Consider the following 25,000-nt stretch of genomic DNA (forward strand, 5'->3'; position numbering starts at 1 on the left):
ACTGTGGAGGTCTAGTATTAATTTCTCTTGATCCTATATCAGTATTGGCTCTTGTGGACACTAGATTATTTGATTGTCTCGTAGTCATCCCTGTCATCTAGTCAACAGTACTAAAATTATAAAGCTAGAGAGAGAGAGAGAGAGAGAGAGAGAGAGAGAGAGAGAGAGAGAGAGAGAGAGAGAGAGAGAGAGAGGGGATAGGGGTCTTGACTTACCTTCACCAATGCTTTGAAGGCATCAGGGTTAGGGTAGTAATGCACAGAGTCCGTCATGGCTACTGCAAAGACTCTTTTCAAGAAGTCTTTTTTCTCCGAACGAAACTGCAAAAAAAAAAAATCACTATTATTATTATTATTATTATTATTATTATTATTGTTGTTGTTGTTGTTGTTATTGTTATTACTAGCTAAGCTACAATCCTACTTGGAAAAGCAAGATAATATAAGCCTAAGGGCTCCAACAGGAAAAAATAGCCCAGTGAGGAAAGAAAGTAGGGAAATAAATAAACTACAAGAGAAGTAATACACAATCAAAATAAAGTATTTTAAGAACAGTAACAACATTAAATTAGATCTCTTATAAATCAACTATAAAAACTTCAAAACAAACAAGAGGAAGAAAAATCAGATAGAATAGTGCGCCTGAGTGTACCCTTAAGCAAGAGATCTCTAATGCAAGACAGTGGAAGGCCATGGTACAGAGGCTATAGTACTACCCAAGACTAAAGAACAATGGCTTCAGTGGCTGGACAGCAAGATACGGCGAGTGTTCGGAAAATATAATAGATAGGAAGGAGTTAACTACCGCACTGTAATTGTTCAATGGCAATTTTCCTCTTGGTCAGGGTAAAAGAGACTTTAGCTATTGTAAGCAACTAGGAGGACACTACAAAATCAAACCATTGTTCTCCAGGCTTGGGTAGTGCCATAGCCTCTGTACCATGGTCTTCCACTGTCTTGGGTTACAGTTCTCTTGCTTGAGGGTACACTCGGAGACACTATTTTATCTTATTGCTCTTACTCTTGTTTTGTTAAAGTTTTTACAGTTTATACAGGAAATATTAATTTAATGTTTCTGTTCTCAAAATATTCTATTTTTCCTTGTTTCCTTTCCTCATTGAGCTATCTTTTCCCGTTGGAGCCTTTGGGCTTATAGCATCCTGCTTCTCCAACTAGGGTTGTAGCTTAGCTAATAATAATAATAATAATAATAATAATAATAATATAAGTACCGCAATAAGTATCGCAGTTACCATAAAATCATAGTAAGAGCTCTTAAATATAAGAAAAAAAAAATACTACTACAGGTATTTTCCAGGCATCTGTTACTTGCTACCGTTCACATGTAAACTGTGCAAGTGACTAAGCTTTGTTTGATAAATGAGATAAGTCCCATGTCCACCAAGGGATAAATTGCATGGTAAAAATAATCAATGTGTGTAGACCTATATTCCTTTCATACTAATTGTTGTTTAATGTGGTTTAATATTTCTAAGGCATGAATCAATCAAGAGAACTCGGTGTACATTCTATTATCAAAATACCCTACTTTTAGTTAAAAGAAATTTACTTCCAGTAATACTGAAGTGATGGTTATATAAATAAATAAAAAATAAATATAAAGAATCCATATATCCCCAAGATGTGAGCAAACACACAATCTTACATAGCTCTACTTTAACCAAACCTTGATCATTCCAACTGATAGTCAACTCTGAATCAAAGCTAAGAATTATACAATGTACCAACAATCTTATCTTTGTTGATAATAGCATCTAAGAAAATATGAAAATTAACGGTCAAATAGGACATTAACATTCTATACATGTATCACAACTCCCTCCTTCCTGAAACTAAAGCAAAGGTAGAGAATTAAGCCAATGTTTAGGGACTTACCAGATTCGTGGTGACGCATCCTCCGTAACTGTGAGCAATGAGGGCGATGTGTCTGGCCTTTGCCTTGTGGACGAACTTTTTCCAGACATAGCAGGCATGCTCTTCAGGAGAGCCGCTACCCTATAAAAGTGGGCAAATCAAAAATTAAACTTAAAACTAAAATGTTTTGACCTCACTAAGGCTTAAAACGAACTGCTATTCTTCAAAAGTCTATCGGTTGTATAGGATTTAGTTCGAAATAACAGACTTCTTACTTTCCTAGCATTTTTCTGTCTGGCTACTTGAAAATTTCTTTGCATTATAACTTTATTTGTTTGTTTTTATTTCTCACCATATCTAAAAGATGAGCATTCCACATATATCTACGATAAACTTTATAACCTTAAATTACAATTAATTTCTAAAATCTGTCAGTCTACTGGTCTAGATCTGATTTACATTACAAAATTCTCTATGCCTCCTTGCATTTTTTTATATTATATACTAACTTTCTTATAGACAGTAAGTTTATATATGCATACATAGAAATATATATGTGTGTAGGCATATTATTTATATAATAAAACACAAAAAAAACAATCAAAATACTGAGTAGAACCTGACTGACCGTTTCAAATATATATACAGTATATATATATATATATATATATATATATATATATATATATATGTATATATATATATATATATATATATATATATATATATATATACATATATATATATATATATATATATATATATATATATATATATTACCTTCATCGTCATTATCAGGCCCTTCCACTTGCGTCATTCTATAGTATTTCTGTGCCAGTCCACACCCGCAAACATTATTAGTTCGTCGATCCATCGTCTTCTCTTCCTTCTTCTGCTTCTTTTACAATCTCTAGGGACCCATTCTGTTATTCTTATTGTCCATTTATTGTCTGGAATTCTCATGATGTGTCCATTTCTTTTTCTTACTAGTTATTAGAATATCCTCTACTTTAGTTTACTCTCGCATCCATGTTGCTCTTTTTCTGTCTCTTAGTGTTATTCCCATCATTATTCTTTCCATAGCTCTTTGAGTTGTACCTAGCTTATGTTTTAAGGCTTTAGTAAGGCTCCAAGTTTCTGATACTAAAGTCAATACTGGTAAGACCATCTGATTAAATCTTTTCTTTTTAAAGAAAGTGGAATATTACGTTTCACAATCTCATTTTGCTTACCAAATGCTCTCCATCCCATGCTTATCCTTCTTTTAATTTCGGTCTCGTGTCCTGGGGAAGCACTTACTGTCTGTCTAAGTATGCATATTCATTAACAATCTTTAGAGGCTAGTCCATAACTCTTATTTGTTGTCTCCCAGGATTTTCGTTGAACATCATCTTAGTTTTACTCATATTCATTTTCAGTCCTACATTTATGCTTTCTCTATTCAAATATTCTATCATCCTTTGTAATTCCTCCCGTGATTCACTAAACACAACTATGCCATCAGCAAATCTTTAGTTGTTGAGGTATTCCCCATAAATAATAATTCATACATTTTCCAAATCGAAATTCTTAAAACTTCTAGACATACTGTGAATAATTTAGGAGAGATGGGGGTATCCCTGACTAACTCCTTTCTTAATCGGAATTTCCTCACTATCTTTATGTATTTTTAGGATTGCTGTACTTCCTGTATAGATATCTTCCAGTGTTCAAACATAAGATTCATTTATTCCTTGTATTTTAAAGGCTTTCAATAATGCTAATGCTTTAACAGGATCAAAAGCTTTCTCATAGTTTATAAATGTCATACATAATGGTTTGTCATTAGCTGGTTAATTATATGGGTATGGTCAGTTGTTGAATACCCAATTCTAAAACCTGCCTGTTCTCTTGGTTGATTAAAGTCTACCCGTCTTTCTATTCGGCCTAATATGATCTTTGTAAATATTTTATATATATTACGAAGATTAAACTTATTGGGCAGTAATTTTTCAGGTTTCTTGTGCATCCCTTTTTGTAAATTAGTATAATGATGAAGTTTTATCCAAACTGCAGGTAAAGAGCATTTTTGCAGACATTTAGTGGAGTTCAGCCAGTTTTACCGCTATGAAATCTCCTCTATCTATAATTATATCAATTGTTAAGCCATCTTCTCCTGCTGCTTTGCCTCTTTTCATGAGTTTTAAGGCTTTCTTAACTTCTCCTACTGTTACGTTTGGTACCGGCTCAGGTGTTTCATGATCTATATTGGTGAAGTTATTTATTATATCCCTATTGTACAATATTGTATAGAAATCCATTGCTATTTTTATCACTCAATCTCTATTGTAAATATTTCCATTTTTATCATTTGCATCAATTTGGTGCTTCTTCTTTTCTTTAGTATTTCCTTAATTTTGGCCTGAATGTGTTTACGAATATTGTGGATATTTAGTTTAGCTATTTTTTTTTCTTTTTTTGATATTTCTGTTAATTCTATTTCATTTCTCTGGATTTTACCCTCATTTCCAATCTTTTCCTTACTAGGTTTTTTTTTTCTGATAGTTTTCCTTGATCTTGTTTAGAATGTCTTCCACCTATCTCTTGTGTTGATTCCACTGTAAATTTTATTAAATTACTGTGCATTTATTCTTTATTTGCTTCCATTTCATTACGTAGCTGGGAGTACCTATTTTGTTTTGCCAAAATAATAGCATCATATTTTTATCTTATTACAAGGAGGTTTATTTTCTTGTTCTTCTTTTTGTTTTCTTTCCTTAGACCTAAACAAATTTTACTTCTTACCATTCTATGATCGCTTGACTTTAACTTGTTTAACACGGTTACATCTTTCACTAAATTTATATATAAATATATATATATATATATATATATATATATATATATATGTATATGTATATAATATGTATAAATATATGTGTAGGTACATCATATAAATATATACACACATACACACACACACACATATATATATATATATATAGAGAGAGAGAGAGAGAGAGAGAGAGAGAGAGAGAGAGAGAGAGAGAGAGAGAGAGAGACAGACAGACAGAGAGAGAGGAATCTTTAGGTTGCCTTATGTTACGAGGTTAACGCTTTACGTTGCTATCAAACAAAAAAGACAAACTGAAAGTTTTCAAATGAAAGGAAGTTAGTTTAAATCAAAATGAATTGCCATGTTACCAAAAATAATCATAAAAAAAAACAATAATGTCAAAAATAGTTGTGTGAAAGAAAAAAATGCTAAATTTAATTTTATAAAGGAAGCCAATCAAATTCAATTTTATCAAGGAAGCCAATCAAATTCAATTTTAACCTCATGATATTAAACAGGTCTTAAGAAAGTAAGAAAATGAATAAATCAAGATTGCATAGTAAAATTTCGAGTATGATATTTCACGCAAACATTATAATAATGGAATATCAAACGTAAAAGTTGTAATACAGTTTCATATAAACAATTGTGATAGTCCTAATTTCGTTAGTTCCTGTTACCGAAAAAAAACAGGTTGACTACGATGCAGAAGCAAGTTTATTACCAAATACTTTTTCTTAAAAAGATAAAATTAAATCTACAAGGAAACCGTATGTATGATTACCTATGTTTCGATCACACTTTCTTTATTTAGAGAACTAATTGCATAAAAAGTCATCAAACTAATTGAAACTTTCAACATATAGCTCCTAACCTCTCTCTAACTCTTGAAAACACCAAAAGAAAACAAAGTAGGCGAGTATGCCCAAAATAAAATCATAGAAAACGAAATATTAGATCTTGAGAGAAAACAATATTTTATGGGTCACTACCATATTCCTGAAAATACGACGGTCATAAATTGTTATGGTTACGTTATAAATCACATAAACATTATAAAATTAGGAACATTGCGAATAGTATGTGTTATATATAGCTACAAAGGTCGCAGTTATAATTTAAACTACAGGGAGCAAACCCATAAAAAGTTTTAACCGATATTAAAACAACTTAGGATCAGGAAAAATGGAAAAAGATCCAAAAGAAAAAAATCAATTTTTAAAATGATAAAAGATGACTCAAACCTACAACGCATAGAATGACAAATATGAAGACAGAATAACTATAGGAAATCGTTTGGATCTTGGTTAGTACATGCACGTCATAAATGCGATAACTAAACATTAAAATATAACTGAAGGAAAACGAAAAAATTATCAAAAATAAACTATTTAGTTATGTAAAAAGTAAGATAAGAGAAGACAGTGTAATAGGAAAACATTAATGACGTATACTATTATCCATATTATTTTACATGCAAAAGACATCGACACGCTAGAGAAAAAGAAAAAAGAAAAAAAAAAACATACAAATGACGCAAGTACTTACATGCTCAAGTGATGCATTATTATCAAGAACAAAACACTTTATCTTTTCTAGAATCTGTGAGAGAGAGAGAGAGAGAGAGAGAGAGAGAGAGAGAGAGAGAGAGAGAGAGAGAGAGAGAGAGAGAGAGAGAGAGAGAGAGAGAGAGGGGGGGGGGGGGCAATTCCCTTGCCAGAAAGAAAAACCTAACCAAGGTAAGATATTTATAAATAATGATGCCTTAAGGTCTAGATACTATCAAAGAAAACACAGGTGGTAGGGATTGGAATAGGAAATGCTAAGTCACGAGGGAGATGAAGGTAGTGGAAAGTTAAGAAGTACTGTAGACATAGAATAGGAAGTAGAAAAGAAAACAGGGAATGAGTGGCCATGGCAGTAATTGAAGTAAAAATGACAAAAGAGGAAATTATCAATTTTGTTTGTGCATAAAAAAGAGAGTAAAATGACACTTAAATGTGTATGGAGAGGGGGATACATTTGGAAAAAGATCTTGATGGACACAAAAAAATTGTTACTTATCTAACAAATTAATTTTCACATGATTTCAAATAATTTAAAACTGCTTATGAAAAACCTACAATAGCATTATACCATATACCACCCATTCAATTGTAACTTTAAGGTTCACCTCAAAATTTAATTTATTTGATTATGTCACTCTCATTACCAGCTTGAATATATGTTTTTGGTATTAAGTGTATGGGAATTATTCATAAAATGTACCTCCAATACGAAAAGATCCTGAAAGCAATTTGAAAATGACAAATAAACGCTTAGGATCAATAGTTCCTAAGCATTAAGAGAAAAATCATGCTAATGCAAACTGGATTCCTGTCAGCTTCGGATATATTTAGTATAATGAACCAAAGACAAGTTAGTCTTCATTACTAAACATCAAGAATATTACTGAGGAATTATATTATATGTCAGTAGTATTGAGAGGGTGAAAATGTCAAATAGAAATTATATTTCGTTATTTTGATAAATCAATATTCCGTACCCCATCAAGAAGTGATTATGTAAGAAAAAAGTTAGTTACATCGTGAACGACTCCTGAATCTAATTTATTTTTCAAAAAGATATATTTCAGCAGTTAATACTCCTTTAAGGGATTGATTTTAGCACTTAATTTTGTTTATTTATTCCTGTTGCTATAGATTAATAATATCGGAGACCTTGGTGTCTACAAGTAAGAACTTAGTTTAATTTGATATCTCAAATGTAAATCTGACCATGACATCATATAGTACAATATCATACTTTTACTGGCTTACTATAGTATAACCTGGCCATTTCCTGATGGTGTATGAGGCTAGGCAAATATTTGAAATTACATACCCATAATTTTATCCCTTTTTTAAACAGATTTCAATCCCATTTGCCAATTGTAAAGCTTTTTTATTAATATGAAAATTAAGATTGGTGTTGTGAATATATCTTCTCAATCTATGATTGACATCTAACCACTACATAATGACAGTTTGACAACAGATTGTTATGTATCGGACACGTATCACACGCTCGTACACTGTAATAATATTTATGTGACCTTCTTTCACTGAAACTGTTGTTATAAAAGCTTGCTATCTGCTGAAACAAAGTTAGTTGCAATTACGCAATCTCTCAATTATATACCACCTATCTGGTGCATCCGCACCGGTAAATTAAGCAAGTAGAATTATTTACATGGCGATAAGATTAGATTATAACCACATGCATGAGGGAGAATATCAAGACAGGACATTAATTCTTTTCCTTTCACACTATTTTTACCATTCTATGAGTATCAGAAGATAACCCCACTACGTTTGATCATCTAGTACGATCTGTAGAAGAGGTTCTGTGCATGACTTCCATACTCATAGCCCGATAGCACTCTCTGACAGTGGGCTTCATTAAGTCAATTATCCATTCATACTGAATGGGGTAAAAATTAATGGAGACTCGATATAGTCTAAAATTTCGCTTCTCCTTCCCTTTTTCTTCACGACTATTAAATCCGCAACTTACTCTGGAATATGATGTTTCCCATCAATGAAGAGATTTCTATTCCCTATTTATTTAATATCCAAACACAAAAAGACAACAAATATCAAAGCAGTGATAAGAACATTATAAAATTAGACAAAATATCTAGAGATGGCTAAGGTATTGAAAAGACACTCAAGTATTCCCTAAGTGTAATCAATTAAGTCCCCAAAAATTCAAACATCCTCTACCATGGTTTACAGTGCCTATAGAAGTCATCATGGACTGCATCGGCTCAATAGTGGGTGATTCTTTGTTTTGAAAGCATTTTTAGTCTAGTCAAGCATCAAGCAACCTTTCCACAATATAAGTTGTGATCGTATAAAAAAAAAAGTTTTACGAGTGTGAATCTTCCCCTTTCAAAAGAGACAGGGCCTGATGGATTCAATTTAAAGAAGCTGCATAAATATGCAATAAAATGGATAAGTTCCAGAAGAGCTAATTGGTTATCTGAAAATCCCTCTCCTGGTTGATCAGGATGCCAGATAACTCACAATCAATCAATCTCCCGGTTGATTTACCGTATTCAACTATCATCATCATCATCAGTCGTGACTAGTCGACAACAGGACAAAGGCCTTAGACATGACCTTCCATTCACGTCTGTTTTTAGTCTTTCTAAGCCAGTTTATACCCGCAAATTTTCTTAGTTCGCCCACTCACTGTGTTCTTTCCTTTCCTTGGTTCTTTTGAAATCTCTAGGGACTCATTCTGTTATTCTTAATGTTCATTACTATCCGGCATTCTCATTATTTGTCCAACCCATGTCCATTTCTTTTTTCTACAAATTGTTAGAATATTCTCTACTTTAGTTTACTCTTGTATCCACGTTGCTCTTTATCTATCTCCGGGTATTATTCCCATCATTATTCTTTCCATAGCTCTTTCAGTTGTAACTACCTTATGTTCTAAGGCTTTAGTAAGAATCCAAGTTTTTGATGCATAAGCACTTCACCTTAATGTTTATTCATAAAATCATTTTCAATATGAGAGATGGCTTGGTGACCCTGACTTCAAAGCACTTAGATGCAACAGATTTCTTCCCACTTAACTTTCCTATTTCAAAATCGAGTAAATCTCATATTCTAAGATAATATTTTTATGCTGCTTTTTATATGAGCTAAAGGATACACACCTAAATTATTCGCCAATCATATCGCCAATACAAATTATAATTATATCAACGGTTTCTTTACTCATCATCACGTTTTCTTATTAATTTATATGTTCTAAAACTGCCCTCCTTTATGACAGCACCAAAGAAAAAAAAATATTTTATAGTAACTTTTCCCAGGATTATGTTTTCCGATACAATCAACCATTAAACCACTGCTTAGTCTCTGGTTTACTAGATCTGCAATTAGTATATTGATTCTTTCCTTTCTAAATAAAGATCAAATCTGGGGAATCATTTTGCCTTTTTAATTCTTCAATTCCTTAATAATGAAACTTTGTATTTCACAAGAGTCATAAAAAGCCATTATACGACAGCAACCAGAATCCGAACCAATCGTTTCATGGTGACACTCAAGGCAACCACAAACTCAATCACACTCTGGCCGTGAATTCCAAATACTGAAATATCTATACGATCCTTGACTAATTCTGCCAGGTTGTTTCCAGCCACAAATTTCAAGCATTTAACTTTTAAAGTTTGCACCACTAAGCAAGAATGGGTTACTGGTATTTTCATTTTTTTCTGAGAGCTGACTAAGCCAAGGTCCTATAATATTAGAGAGAGAGAGAGAGAGAGAGAGAGAGAGAGAGAGAGAGAGAGAGAGAGAGAGAGAGAGAGAGAGAGAGAGAGAAATACAATAGAGTAACCCTTTCGATTGAAGTAGTAGTTCCATTTACGAAAATGCAAAAGCTATGAACAATATGGTTACATGTACACTTAATGTATAAGTGATATGATGGCAGTGAAACAAAAGACTGAGAGCTGTAAACTCTTCCTGCATCTATATTCTATCATCTATATACTCCCATATACTCTCCAGCTATAAAAATAAGACCTGCTAATTTACGATTAAAACATTTCAAAATGAAGAACCCTTGATAGTGAAACCAACAAATGCTTGAAGACCTTAACGTTACAGCACCAGCTAAACTCCATACCTTGATTATCTTCATTTTCTGGCTGCCTGCAACTTTGCGTTTGTTGTCGTTTGTGTTCATGACTAGTATTCCATAGCCGATCTCCTGTGCTTTTTTAATAAAGGGGATCTGTGTCCCCCAATCCAAAGAGTCATTAATTATCAACCTGAAATTAAAAAAGAAAAAAAATACTTTCAAAAACACATTCTATGAAGTAAGGAAAATAGCAAAGTGAAACTTAAAAACCTAAATAAAAAATATATCAATAATGGAAACATCATCATCATCATCATCATCATCATTATTATTATTATTATTATTATTATTATTATTGTTATTATTATTATCATTATTATTAGCCAAGCTACAACCTTAACTGGAACAAGAGGATGCTATAAGCCCAACGGCTCTAACAAGGAAAAATAGCCTACTGAGGAAATGTAACATGGAAATAAATAAAAATGAGAAATAATGAATAATTAATAGAAAATACTTTAAGAACAGCATCGACGTTAAAAAAGATTCGTCATAAGAAGAGAAACTTATGTCTAAACTATATGAATTGAATTTGTATTACCAGCACGTTTCACAACAAAAAATGGTAATCAAAATCATCATTACAAACTTCAGTTCAAGCTCAGTTCAAGTCCCATCTCTTTTGTATCTGAGAAATAATATGTACAATGTAAATTAACAGAAAGAATTTATAATGAAAATTTCCAACGCATAGATGCAATTATAAACATTTTGTCAACTAGAAGTCCTTGATATCCAGAAAAAAATACTCAGAAACTGACAATAATACCATACAATAGGAAAAAGATAAATATAATACTTATGAAAACCAATATATAAACTAAAAAACAGCTTTATAATAAATCTAGACAGTAAACATCCTACAAAAATCTTGTAGGGTAATGACCGTACAAATATAAGTAAAGGTGAAGTAACGTGTTCAATACACGTTTGTAATAAACAGTAGAAAATACAAAAAGACTAAATTGCAAAAGCCTCTGTACACTACGTTCCAAAAAACAGGAGTATTACTACAATCGACAAAAACTTCACTGACATGAAAAAGAAAAAAAAAATTAATTAAAAAAAAAAAAAATACCTATTCTCATGACCTACCTTCGAGCCCACTGACCAGCCCTCACAACTCCACTTCCATGGATAAGGACCAGCAGTCTATCAGGGTTATCGAGAGCACCGTCTGATAAGAATATGAATGTACTGGGGTCGTTCCTAGATGCATCACTAGGAACCAAGAACCTTCTGAGGTTGCAATCCGACTCCAAAAGTTTGTACACTTCTTCTGTAATAACCTGTGAAATAAATAATTATAACTATTTCGGTTTCTTCTTAGATAACTTATACGGTATATATATATATATATAATATATATATATATATATATATATATATATATATATATATATATATATATATATATATGTATATATATATATATATATATATATATATATATATATATATATATATATATATAGTAAATGAACACACACACACATATATATATATATACATATATAAATATATTTATTCATTTATTATTATTACTTGCTAAGCTACAACCCGAGTTGGAAAAGCAGGATGCTATAGTCCTAGGGGCTTCAACAAGGTAAATAGCCCGGTGAGGAAAGGAAACAAGGAAAAATTAAATATTTTAAGAACAGTAACATTAAAATAAAAATTTCCTATATAAACTATAAAAACTTTAACAAAACAAGAGGAAGAAAAATAAGACAGAACACACACACACACACACACACATATATATATATATATATATATATATATATATATATATATATATATATATACACACATATATATATATATATATATATATATATATATATATATACACACACACACATATATATATATATATATATATATATAATTTCTACAACATAACAAATACATAGAGTAGGCTCTCCCATCTCACAAGGCCTTTCCTTTCCAAAATATACTATTTTACAACCTCTATCCAACACTTCTTGGCTTTCCTCTCCTCCTACGTCCTCATAGCATTACTAAACTTTTCAGTCTTTTAACAAATTTATTGTCGTCAAATCTTTCCGCATCACTAAACTACGGCTGGATGTATGGTTGGATATATGAATTTGGGCCCTAATGCAGAGCACTGGGGCCTTGGAGGACATCCAACACCCATGTGGAACTGAGGAAACAATCGTGCAGTTGCGCTATAAAATAAAAGTTAGAGGAGGTTAGACAGCAAGATGGGATAAAGAAAACGGGACCGAAGGTATAGTGGAGAGCTATAAAGAGACTGCAGATAAGGGCTATAACTAGTGACGGCAATACCTCTGTAAAGTCAAAATACTATGACCCATTATTTTAAACTTTTCACCACTTCTAGTATATCTCCACCCTTTCCATACCCCACACATACGACATTAAATAGTTCATCTCACTAGCTCAAACTATTCTCTTTCATAGGCAGTCGACATTCATACCTCACTGCCATAAAGAGTAGTTGGTTCATCAATTCTTCCATACATTCCCATTTTGGCTCACATATACAATTCCAGCCTCTTACCAATGTTTTGAACATACACAGAATATTAGGGAAGGGTAATGCCTTAATTTTTAAATATTATTACATGACTGTATGTATATATATATATATATATATATATATATATATATATATATATATATATATATATATATATTTACCAAGACACTTCACCCAATTTTGGGGGGTAGCCTACACCCAAACAAGGAAAAAGAAGAGGACCTTTCCTCTCTCTGCTCCTCCCAGCCAGACGAGGGGACCGGGAACCCTCTCCTGATGTTATTCCTGTGAGATATCATATATATATATATATATATATATATATATATATATATATATATATATATATATATATATATATATATATATATACTGTATATATTTCTACAGCATAATTCCATTCAAATACATACAAAGGGGCTTTCACCTCCCACATTGCATTATATATATATATATATATATATATATATATATATATATATATATATATATATACACATACTTTAGTTCCTCGATTTGCGAGTTTAATTTGATTTTGGTGTGAGCTCATAACTTATGATGCTTTTATCCTAAAAAACAAAGTTTTTCGATAAGAAATAAAGGACTTTCACTCGAAGTGTTCCATGAATACACAGATACACTCATTTCTAAAGATATTTAAATGGTAATTACAGTAAAAAATTATAACTTTCTCAGTTCGTCAATACATCACCTTCTCTTCCTTCCTCTGCTTCTTTTACAATCTCTAAGTACCCATGAGATTGTTCTTAATGTCCAGCTATTGTCTGGCATTGTAATTAAATGTCCTGCACATGTCCATTTCTTTTTTTTTTTTACATGTAGTTAGACTATCCTCTACTTTAGATTGCTCTTGTGTCCATGTTGCTCTTTTCATTATCTCAGTGTTATTCCAATAACTATATTTTTCCATAACTTTTGATTTGTAACTAGCTTATGTTCTATGACTTTAGTATCTTATGTTCTAAGACTTTAGTAAGACCAAGTTTCCGATGCATAAGTTAACACTGGTAGGAACACCTGATTAAATACTATTCTTTTTAGAAAAAGTGGTATTTTACTTATTACATAATCTAATATTGTTTACCAAATGCCCTCCATCCCGTGCTTATCTTTCTTTTAATTTTGGTCTTGCGTCCTTGGGAAACTAAATCCATAGAGGATTCATTGGCTATATACATCAAAGGATAGCCAGTTCCTTGTGATGCGCAGTGCCCATCTAACTAAGGCAAGTGACCCCAGAAGGTCAATACTAATTCAGTTTAAAGATATCGGTGTTACTCTATGGACATGAGTCATGGTATGATAATGAAACAATCTCCAATAGATTTAGTAGATTTGAGAACAAAGCCCTCAGAAGGATATTGGGAGTTAAATGGCAGGACATGTTAGAAATGAAACTATAAGAGAGATTACTCGAGTGCCATGTATGGATGAGATCATGATGAGGGGTAGATGGAGATGGGTTAGGCATGCTCTTCGCATTCCCCAAGAGAGATTAATCCACCAAACGTTCAGCTGGGCTCCACAAGGCACTAGAAGAGTTGGAAGACCCAGGCCTACATGGCTGAGGACTATGAGCGCGAAGTAGAAGATGAATGGGGAAGTATTGAATTAAAAGCTCAAGATAGAGACGACTGGCAAAATCTAACCGAGGCCCTTTGCGCCAATAGGCGTACGAGGAGATGATGATAATGATGTCCTTGGGAAACATTTACTGTCTGTCCTAAGTACGTATATTCATTGACATTCTATAGAGCTTCGTCCATAAATCTTATTTGTTGTCTCTGCATTTTCACTGAACATCATCTTAGTTTTACTCATATTCACTTTGTCATACATTTATTCTTTCTCTACTCAAATATTCTATCATCTTTTGTAATTCCTTCCATGATTCACTAAACACAACTATGTCATCTGCAAATCTTAAAATTGTTGAGGTATCCCCAATTAATATTAATTCCTACACTTTCCCAATCTAAATTCTTAAAAACTTCTAGGCATGCTGTGATTAACTTAGGAAGGATGGGGTCTCCCTGCCTAACTCCTTTCTCAATCGGAATTTTCTCACTAGCTTTATGATGTTTTAGGATTGCTGTACTTCCTGTTCTAACATAAGATACTTCTGTTCCTTGTCTTTAAAGGGTTCTCATCACAGCTGATGTTTTGCCAAAACCAAAAGCTTTCTCATAGTCTATAAATGCTATACATAATGGTTTGCCATACTCTGTTAATTTTTCCATTAGCTGGTTAATGATATGGGTATGGTCGATTGTTGAATACCCACTTCTAAAGCTTGCCTGCTCTCTTGGTTGATTGAAGTCTAACAGAATTTTTATGCGGCCTAATATGATCTTTGTATATATTTTATATAATACAGAGAGTAAACTTACTGGTAATTTTTCAGGTCTTTTGTGTCTCCCATTTTGTGAATTAGTATAATGATAAAGTTTTTCCAAGCTGTGCAGTAGGTATAGAGCATTCTTCCATACAATTGGCGTAGAGTTCAGCCAGTTTTACTATGAAATCTCCTGCTGTTTTGCCTCTTTTCATGCCTTTTAATGTTTTCTTTACCTCTTCTACTGTTATGTTTGGTATAGGCTCAGGTGTTTCATTATTTCTATAGGCGAAGTTATATCTTATATCACTACTGTATAGCATTGCATAGAAATCCTATATATATATATATATATATATATATATATATATATATATATATATATATATATATATATATATGTGTGTGTGTGTGTGTGTGTGTGTGTGTGTGTATACACAGTTGTAAGATCTGAAACGTGAAGCTGCCTAACCATCACATTTCTCATAAGGATAATTTCAATCTATGCAAAATTTATAGAGTAAAAAATAACAGTGTTTAAGAATAAGACAATTACAATACCTCTCCCAATGCTTCGTAGTGCATCTGGTTGTAGGCCTGATCGCCTTCTCGTACAACAAACTCAAATGGTCCACCTGTCTTTATATTTCTCATCTTTCCATCTGTGACAATTAAAAGGGAATAATTATGAAAATAGCAAGAAGTAGATCTTGATTTAATCTATTTCAACAAACTATTTCGAACCATGGGACTTTATTCAATGAAAATGACAAGGATGAAAATTTTTAACGAGAAAATTACTTTTATATTTTATTGCATGGAAGTTAGTGAGGAAAAACAAGTGGCTTGAAATATTCTCTATACATGGGAAATAAGGTGAGTGATTAATATAGTTGAATGAATTTCAATCTAAAGTAAAAAATGAGAGTTAATGAACAAGAGCCAAGTATACAAAAATACAAGTCTTACTTTTAAACTCATAGCCAAATCCTGCTAGGTCCGTAGGAAATTCACTATCCCGCGCAGACGCCATTTCTTCCTTTACTCTGTGAATAAACAAAAAAAAATAGTTTTTAAGTGTTGTACAATAAGTTGGCGAATTAAAAGGGCTTAGAAAGTTGGCACTCCCCAACATACTTTACCTCTCTCTCTGCATCATTGGATGTGTGGTTTCTATGTCCATAAAGATAGCCATTACACATTTTCTAATGGACATTATTTCTTTTTCATCAATTGTATGTAATACAAGTTAGGTCTATTATATGACCTTAGTAATGGAGTGCTATGACTTATTCCATTTCAATAAAGTAGATTCTGCAAATTTCAATTAGCATACCCCTCTATTTTTGTATTCATTAACCAAATTATTATATCGACCATATATATATATATATATATATATATATATATATATATATATATATATATATATATATATATATATATATATATATATATATATATCAAAAATTTTAAGTAATTTTTATTTTTCCTAACATACTTACCGAGAACTACTTTCTTTGGAGTCACTTGTGATCTCCTCTCTTTCGACCAAGGTTTTCGCGCCGTTACCCCCCCCCCCCCTACTCCGTTCTCTACATAGGCCTACCCCCGCCGCCAAGGAATGCGCCCCGAGGGCAGGATCAGGGCAGGTCACTGCCTCTCTGGGTCATTCTCCTCATTAAGTTCGTCGTATTAGCCCAACCTGGCAATGGAAGGATGGCACTCGGGGACGGAAGGGAGGGCCATTACCCGAAAGTAGTTCTCGGTAAGTATGTTAGGAAAAATAAAAATTACTTAAAATTTTTGATTTGTTCCAACACAAATACTTACCTCGAACTACTTTATTTGGAGACTTATACTTTAGGAGGCGGGAGTGCTATTCTGACACTTGACTTGGCACGTAGGGCCTAGAGGGCTATGGAATGCGGGGCCTATCAGAGTGCGGGAGTGAGGGTAACTGCGCAACCTTACGCTATTATCTAAGACTCACCTCTTAAAAAATCTTCTGACGATTTTCTCCGAAGTGTAGTCGCGAAGAATGTGTTCATCGTTGGGGACAGCCTCTGGCCTTACCGCTACACAGCTTGGAGGGCGGCAATGACTGTCCCAATGGAGAACCCGTCCAAGGATTTCCTTGAATAATCCTTGAGGTAGTGGGCAGTAAAGGTTGACTGGTGCAACCAAGTGCCTGCCTGTAGGATCTGCCCCACTGCCATGTTTCTCTCAAAGGCCAAGGAGGTGCTCAGACCCCTGATGTCATGGGGCCGGGGAGTGCCTGGCACTGCCATTTTATCCTCTTCTTAGGTTCTAGCGATGAGTCTCAGCCAGAAGGAAATGGTGTTCTTGGAAACTTGCTTCCTATTAACACCTGTGGAAACGAAGAGGTTTTTGATACCTGGTCGGAGATAAGCTGTCCTTTCCAGGTATTTCCTGAGCGTCCGTACTGGGCATAACTTCAAATCTTCCGTAATGCCCGTCTTGGGAATGGCAGGAATTGAGAAACCTTCAAACCTCGGGTCCCAGACTGCTGGGTTCTGAGTCTTAGCCACAAAGGAGGGCACGAACCTGAAGGATACTTCTTTCCACCCTTTGGAGTGAGAAACTTCGTAAGACAGACCATGGATCTCGCCCACTCTCTTAGCGGAAGCTAAGGCTAGCAAGAAAACGGTCTTGAGGGTGAGATCCTTGTCTCCGATATCTTTCAGGGGTTCAAAGGGGGAACGACTTAGCATCCTCAAGACCTTGGCTAAGTCCCACCTGGGCACTCTACTTGCTTGAGGGGGGCAGGATTGCTCAAAACTCCTGATCAGCATCGCTATGTGTCTCGAGGCCCCCAGGTCGATGCCCTTCAGGAGGAAGACTTGGCCTAAGGCGGCTCGAACTCCTTTAATGGCTGGAATTGACATTCCCACTTTATCTCTAAGATACACCAGAAAATCTGCTATGTCCGGGACCGAAGCTTTAAGAGGTCTAATATGTTTCTCCGAGCACCACTTCGTGAAGGAGGCCCACTTCGCCTGGTATACTGCGGTCGAGGATCTCCTCAGGTATAGGGACATTCTCTTAGCTGTGGAGGTGGAGTACCCCTCCTTCTTCAGGAGCCGCTCGATAGTCTCCAGGCGTGAAGGCGAAGAGAGAGAGGGTTGTCGTGGAGCTTGAAGAAGTGCGGTTGGTGTAGGAGGTCTGACCTGGTGAGCAGAGGCCAAGGTGGTTTGCTCGCTAGGTCCTTTAGGTCCGCGAACCACTCTCTCTCCGGCCACCAGGACGCTACCAAAGTCATCTTTAGATTTCGGGCGGCCCTTACTCTGTTGAGCACCTGTCTTATCAACGTGAAGGGGGGGAAAGCGTACACATCCAGGTTGTCCCACTTGTGCTGGATGGGGATAGATTTGACTACTTCGGGTTGATTACGATCCCCAGATCCTTGCAAAACTGGAGGAGACTTCTCTCTTGTTCCTCCAAGAGGACCATTAAGGCGGAAAGAAGCCACCAGTCGTACAGGTATCTGATAAGGCGAATGCCTCGTTCGTGAGCCCCCACTGAGACAGCCTTGGAGACTCTCATGAACACTTGGGGCGCTGTTGACAGACCAAAGCAAAGGGTCCTGAATTGCAGGATCTGGGAACCCTATTTCACCCGGAGGAACTTCCGACCCAAGGTGTGGACCGGAATCTGGAAGTATGCGTCCTTGGGGTCGATGGTCATCATATAATCTTTCTCCCTCCAGGACAGCAGGACTGACTTCTGAGTGTCCATTTTGAAGTCCGTCTTCTTGACGAACTTGTTGAGAGCTGACAGATCTATAACCGGTCTCCACCCCCCGGTCGCTTTCTCCACCAGGAACAGACGACTGTAGAAACCTGGTCCTGGGAGAAGAACTTCTTCCATGGCACCCTTCTCTAGCACGGACGATAGCTCCTCTTGAAGGGCGGTCCTCTTTAACGGGTCTTTGGGATCTAGCCATTCTATCCGGTTGGCCGGAACAAGCGGGGGTGGTTCCGTTAGGAACGGAAGTCTGTAGCCCTCCTTTAGTACGGACACTGTCCAAGGCTCTGCTCCTTGAGCCTTCCATGCTTGCCAATGACGTCTGAAGCATCCTCCAACCCGAGGGTTGGGCGGGGATAGGGGGCCTCCCACTCTATCTTCTTCTAGCGGGGCGGCCTGATCTGCCTCTCCTAGAGGCGGAGTAACCCGACCTGAAGGAGCTTGAGGGCGCTGGAGCTCCCCTGCGGGGGGGCTGAGGCGTTGCGGACCAGGAGGAAGAGGGGGGGCTTCTCTCCTCGTAGTGCTGGTAGAGGCTTGGGGTGTCGCGGCACTATCCGAGACGGGCCTCTTATAGGGCGGTCTCCTAGGAGTCGTAGGTCTGGGGACGTTAGCCTCCTTCTTTTTCAGGACCTTCTCCCTTATGGCTTCTAGTTCCTTCAGAGGAAACAAAGACTCTCCCCACAGGGGAAGGCTGCGAATGGCTCGCGCCTCCCTGTCTGGTACCTTCCAAGACACCTTCGCCAGAACAGTGTCTCGCTTCCAGAGCACCCTGTTAGCTGTTAGTGCGAGAGACTGATATGTCAATAACCTAAGGGTTTTACCCCCGGAGGTAATGAGGTCCCTCAGTAGGCCTTGCTGGTCAGTCGGGGTCAAAGGAGGCTTGTACACCTACCAAAGTGGAAGCCCACCAGTCCAGCCAAGAGGAGACGTTTACTAAGTCCCTCGACATTTTCTCCATCATGGAGGCTTCTGCTGGCGAGAACCAGACTGGGGCCGAAGAGGCTCTACCGTCTGAAACGCCTTGACTAAGGATGTCTACTGCTGACTCCACCTTAAGGGGCCTGGGCGTCGTCCTGCTGGTACATAGACTTTGCCTTGGGGTCTGAGGCCCTGGGGCAATTTTGAGGACCTCTGGGTTTTGGGGGCCTCGGCATTGCTGGCCACTACCTTGCCGACATACTCCTGCTCTAGGACTAGATCTTGGGCTAGAGGAAGTGCTAGGGACGTCTTAGGTTGGGAGGGAGTCTGCATGATCCTCAAAAGGCTTGACTTCCAGGAAACTTCATCCGTAGCCGCAGGTTCCACTATTTTGTGGTGCCTTCTGAAAAGGCTAACCACTCTCCTATAGACGGGGTCCTCCATCAGGGAACCCTCCCCTCCGCCAGCCGAGGTCTCGGCTTGGGGCCAGGGAGCTTGGTTACCGGGCACGCCGACTGGACGTCTAGCTCTTTGGGGCCAGGGGCGCCGTCCTGCCGAGGTACTGGATTTCATCTGCGGGGACGTCCGCACCAGGGGCCTGGGTTAACGCAGGCAACGCTGGTTCAGCGGGGACTCTCGTCCGCCCAAGGGCTCTGGGTGCCGAGGGTGCGGTTCCCGTGGGCTGACCCGACAGCGGGAACCGTTCCTTCAGACCCGAAGGCCGCACCAGCTGGGCACTCCCCATCGAGCGCTTCGGTTCTGGAATACCAGGCACTCCCTTGCGGTGGTACCGGTCTTTCCCGGCGGGAGCTCCGCACCAGGTTCGGGGGTCAGAACCGGCATCGCCGTACCGTCGAGGACTACCGTTCGTGTATTCTCTCTGGGGGACGCGGACGCGGATCCCCGTGGGCTGACCCGACGGAGGGAACCATTCCTTTAAGTCCGAGGGCCGAACCAGCTGTGCTGATTCGGCCAGGCTGCCCGTAAAGAAGCCCGGTTACACCCGCTGGCGGGGTGAACCGGAAGCTTTGCGGCCTTACGCCTGCCTGAAGAGGCCTTCTCGCATTTCTCCCTGCGAGGGTTATATCTGCGTCTGGAGGATGGCCTTCGTGGTGAGAAAAAACCCTGGGCTGCCGGTCCGGGGAACGCTGCAATACAGACCTGGGAGGCTCCTTCTCGGCGAGGCCCTCGGCTGCAGAAGAGACTGAAAAATACGCCAAGAGACTGGAGAAGAATTAGGGACATTTATCCCCCACATGGGGTCATCAGAGGAGACGTGGCCTTCTTGCACCAGGACTCCGTCTCCCCACACACTCTCGAAAGTAGAACTTACCTCGAACTACTTCTTAGGAGTTATCTTCTCCACAATAGACCAACCTCGTCTCCTACTCTGGGTAGGAGAGGGTGGTAGGGAAGCTCTGTCAGGCGAGACGCCCGGCGCTAGTCTTCTTAGGCGAACCCTTCGTCGCCTACTTCTTCTTGGTGCAATACCGCACCCACTCAAACTCCTGGGGAAGAGCAATGGGCACTTCCCCGCAACTGACTTACCTCGTCCCCTACTCTGGGTAGGGGAAGATGGCTGTATAAGAAGCTCTATCCGACGAGGCATCGGGAATTAAGTGGCGAGGAGAGGTTCGTCTTCCTATGAGACTGTTGGATGTATTCTTCCTCTTGGTGCCGAAGTGCACTCACTGCACTACGTTCCAGGACTAGTAGTCCTGACACGTGGTTGAAGGGGAACCTAAGCTGCCCCTACACGGTAAACACCGAGGATAAGGGGAGGAAGAATGATTTATTGTAAAAATTGTTCCCTTTAGCTATTAATTCCTTGAAGGAAATCAAGGAATACTGCTCCTCTTCGGAAGACGAATCCACTTCCGACGAGTCCGACGACGCCACGTTTCTCGCGTAACGGCTGTTTGCGTGGTCCGCGGGGGATTTCTTCGAACGCTGGGTGCCCGAGATCGAGGGCTGGAGAAAATCATCGGGAACCGCCGTGGAGACCGTCGGAAAAGAGTCCAACCGTTCCATGCTAGGGAGCCAGGGGTCTAGGGTCACGTCCATTCTCAGCGGCGACCTCCCTGGCGTCTTCGGTAGATTCCATCCGAAGGCATCGCTACTCGGATGGCGAACTTTAGTTTGGTTGTCCCCTGGTGGAGGAGAGCCCGACGCACCAGCCCACGAGGGCGGGGGGGACTCTGAGACTACAACACTGCCCCATAAGGGGTCCTCAGAGGACGCGTGGCCCCCCATCACAAGGCCTGACTCACCCGAAGCACTACCGGGCCCTTCGTTAGACCTAGAGGGGCCCGCCCTTGGTTCTTCCCTCGCACTGGGTTCCCTGGGAAGAACGCCTTGACCTTCCACAACACTAGAGACTTCTTGCCCTCTCCTCTGCGAAGGAGACGGAGAAGCCGAGGCTTCGTCGGACCGATCACTGGCCGACGGTAACGAAGATACGACACTAATCTTCCTGGGGGAATGCTTCGAAGATTTCTTCTTTTCAGTACCGTAGCGTACCCACTGAATATCGTCCCAACCTACGCACTCCGGACACGTGTCCGCGGAGGAGCAAATTTTCCCCCTACACGAGGAACAAAGGGAGTGAGGATCTACCTCTGGCTTTGAGAGGAAAGCCCCACACGACTTTCCGGCTCTAGGCCCAGGGCAACGGCGAGCGAGATCCATCGTTCGCACACGAATGGTACAACACTAAGGAAGCTATTAAGTACACTGGGGACACACACAGGGTGAGCGCACGGTAACACTTGAGAAGAACGCACTGCGAAAAACACAAGTCCCCACGCTGGGAACACGTGGAACACTAAACGCGCACAAAGGATCGAGAGAGACGAGAGCGAGCTGTGAACTGCTCGCGACCAAGGAACTTAATGAGGAGAATGACCCAGAGAGGCAGTGACCTGTCCTGATCCTGCCCTCGGGGCGCATTCCTTGGCGGCGGGGTAGGCCTATGTAGAGAACGGAGTAGGGGGGGGGTAACGGCGCGAAAACCTTGGTCGAAAGAGAGGAGATCACAAGTGACTCCAAAGAAAGTAGTTCGAGGTAAGTATTTGTGTTGGAACAAATATATATTACATGTGGGTGTGTTTATGCGTGACATTCACACGTATAATATTTTCATTTGACTATAGGTCTATTTGACATGTAACCGTCGCCCAGGTGAATTTTAAACATACATACATACATACATACATACATACATGTATGTATGTATGTATGTATGTATGTAAGAGATAGATATATAAATAAATAGATAGATGTACACGTACAGATAGATAGATAGATAGATAAATGTACACGTATGTTTGTATTCAGATGCAAAAACGTTATTGGAAAAAAAATATGGCGGATGCTGTACGTTATTTTAAAGAAATAAATTTTTATTCCCCGTAGTTTTGATACGAAGTCTTATGTAAACTTGTTAAAAGGTATGCTGTAATAGACCCACATGAGGTCTAAGCATGAGTGATTACGTCATTTTCCCACGTGGTTAGAAGAAACAGGAAGGTTCTAGACTAGATTTACTCTTTTTTTATAATGTTACAAGGAGGAGGGTGGGGTTAGCTGAAAGCGTTGCTTCGTCGAGCGACGATAGCACCATATTTCATATTGCCAAGTTAGCAACACTGGCACTGCAAATGCCCTGCCCAAAAGCTTCTAGAATGATGAGCTGGAAGTTTCTAGACTAATTAGGTCAATATATATAGGGACCTAGCAATGCATAGCAGACAGACAGAGAGATCCAGCCTAACACTCCTATAGTTCAGTGTTTCCAACAGTCCTCCTCATCAGGCTCTATCCAGCCACGTTGTAGTATATCCCGTAGTGCATGTTAAAACCTTGGTGTTATATTTTGTGCTTGATTAAAAGAAGTGCAGTGAATTTTTATGCAAGTACATTTATAGTGAAAAGTTTTGTGACTGGCCCTGTATATTAACATATACGGAACTGAATAAAAATGCTATTAAATGAATGACAAGAGTCTCATGTAATTTACATACATTACTTACTCCTACATGAGTGAGACCGACCTTATGAGCTGGCTATACATCTCTTAAATACACAAATTATTATCATTATCATTATTACTAGCCAAGCAACAAACCTAGTTGGAAAAGCAAGATGCTATAAGCCCAAGGGGTCAAACAGGAAAAAATAGCCCAGTGAGGAAAGGAAATAAGGAAATAAATAAATGATGAGAAAAAATTAACAATAAATTATTTTAAAAACAATAACATCAAAACAGATATGTCATATATAAACTATGAAAAGACTTATGTCAGCCTGTTCAACATAAAAATATTTGCTGCATGTTTGAACTTTTGAAGTTCTATCGACTCAACTAACTGATTAAGAAGATCATTCCACAACTTGGTCACAGCTAGAATAAAACTTCTAGAATAATATGTAATAGTAAGCCCCATGATGGAGAAGGCCTGACAATTAGAATTAACTGCATGCCTAGTATCACGAACAGGATGGAACTGTCTAGGAAGATATGAATGTAAAGGATGGTCAAAATTATGAAAAATCTCATGCAACACTCATAATGAACTAATTGAACGACGAAACCAAATATTAATATCTATATCAGGAATCAGAAATTTAATAGACCATAAGTTTCTGTCCAACAACTTAAGATGAGAATCAGCAACTGAAGACCAGACAGAAGAACAATACTCGAAACAAGGTAGAATGAAAGAATTAAAACACTTATTCAAAATAGATTGATCAGTGAAAATCTTAAAAGGCTTTCTCAATAAGCCAATTTTTTGTGCAATTGATGAAGACACAGACCTAATGTGTTTCTCAAAAGTAAATTTCCTGTCGAGAATTACACCTAAAATTTTAAAAGAATCATACAATGTTAAAGAAACATTATCAATGCTGAGATCCGGATGGTGAGGAGCCACTGTCCTTGACTTACTTACAATCATACTTTGAGTTTAGTTAGGATTTAACTTCATACCCCATAATTTGCACCTTGCACTAATTTTAGCTAGATCTCTAGCAAG

At 38.0% G+C, this 25,000-nt stretch overlaps 1 protein-coding gene across 1 annotated transcript in view; it reads right to left on the reverse strand.

The window, feature by feature from the left end:
- The window catches only part of LOC137642528 (cotranscriptional regulator ARB2A), a 191,947-nt gene that overhangs the window by 72,555 nt on the left and 94,392 nt on the right, over positions 1 to 25,000 (reverse strand). Inside the window, exons 2-7 of the mRNA XM_068375157.1 lie at positions 16,248 to 16,324; positions 15,840 to 15,940; positions 11,488 to 11,681; positions 10,378 to 10,522; positions 1,896 to 2,015; positions 216 to 320 (exon numbers count right to left, since the gene is read on the reverse strand). Coding sequence (XP_068231258.1) covers positions 216 to 320; positions 1,896 to 2,015; positions 10,378 to 10,522; positions 11,488 to 11,681; positions 15,840 to 15,940; positions 16,248 to 16,311 — 729 coding nt within the window. The 5' untranslated portion in view covers positions 16,312 to 16,324. The remainder of the gene's footprint in view (positions 1 to 215; positions 321 to 1,895; positions 2,016 to 10,377; positions 10,523 to 11,487; positions 11,682 to 15,839; positions 15,941 to 16,247; positions 16,325 to 25,000) is intronic.

Source organism: Palaemon carinicauda, chromosome 6 (assembly GCF_036898095.1).
Source record: "Palaemon carinicauda isolate YSFRI2023 chromosome 6, ASM3689809v2, whole genome shotgun sequence".
NCBI classification, from domain to species: Eukaryota; Metazoa; Arthropoda; class Malacostraca; order Decapoda; family Palaemonidae; genus Palaemon; species Palaemon carinicauda.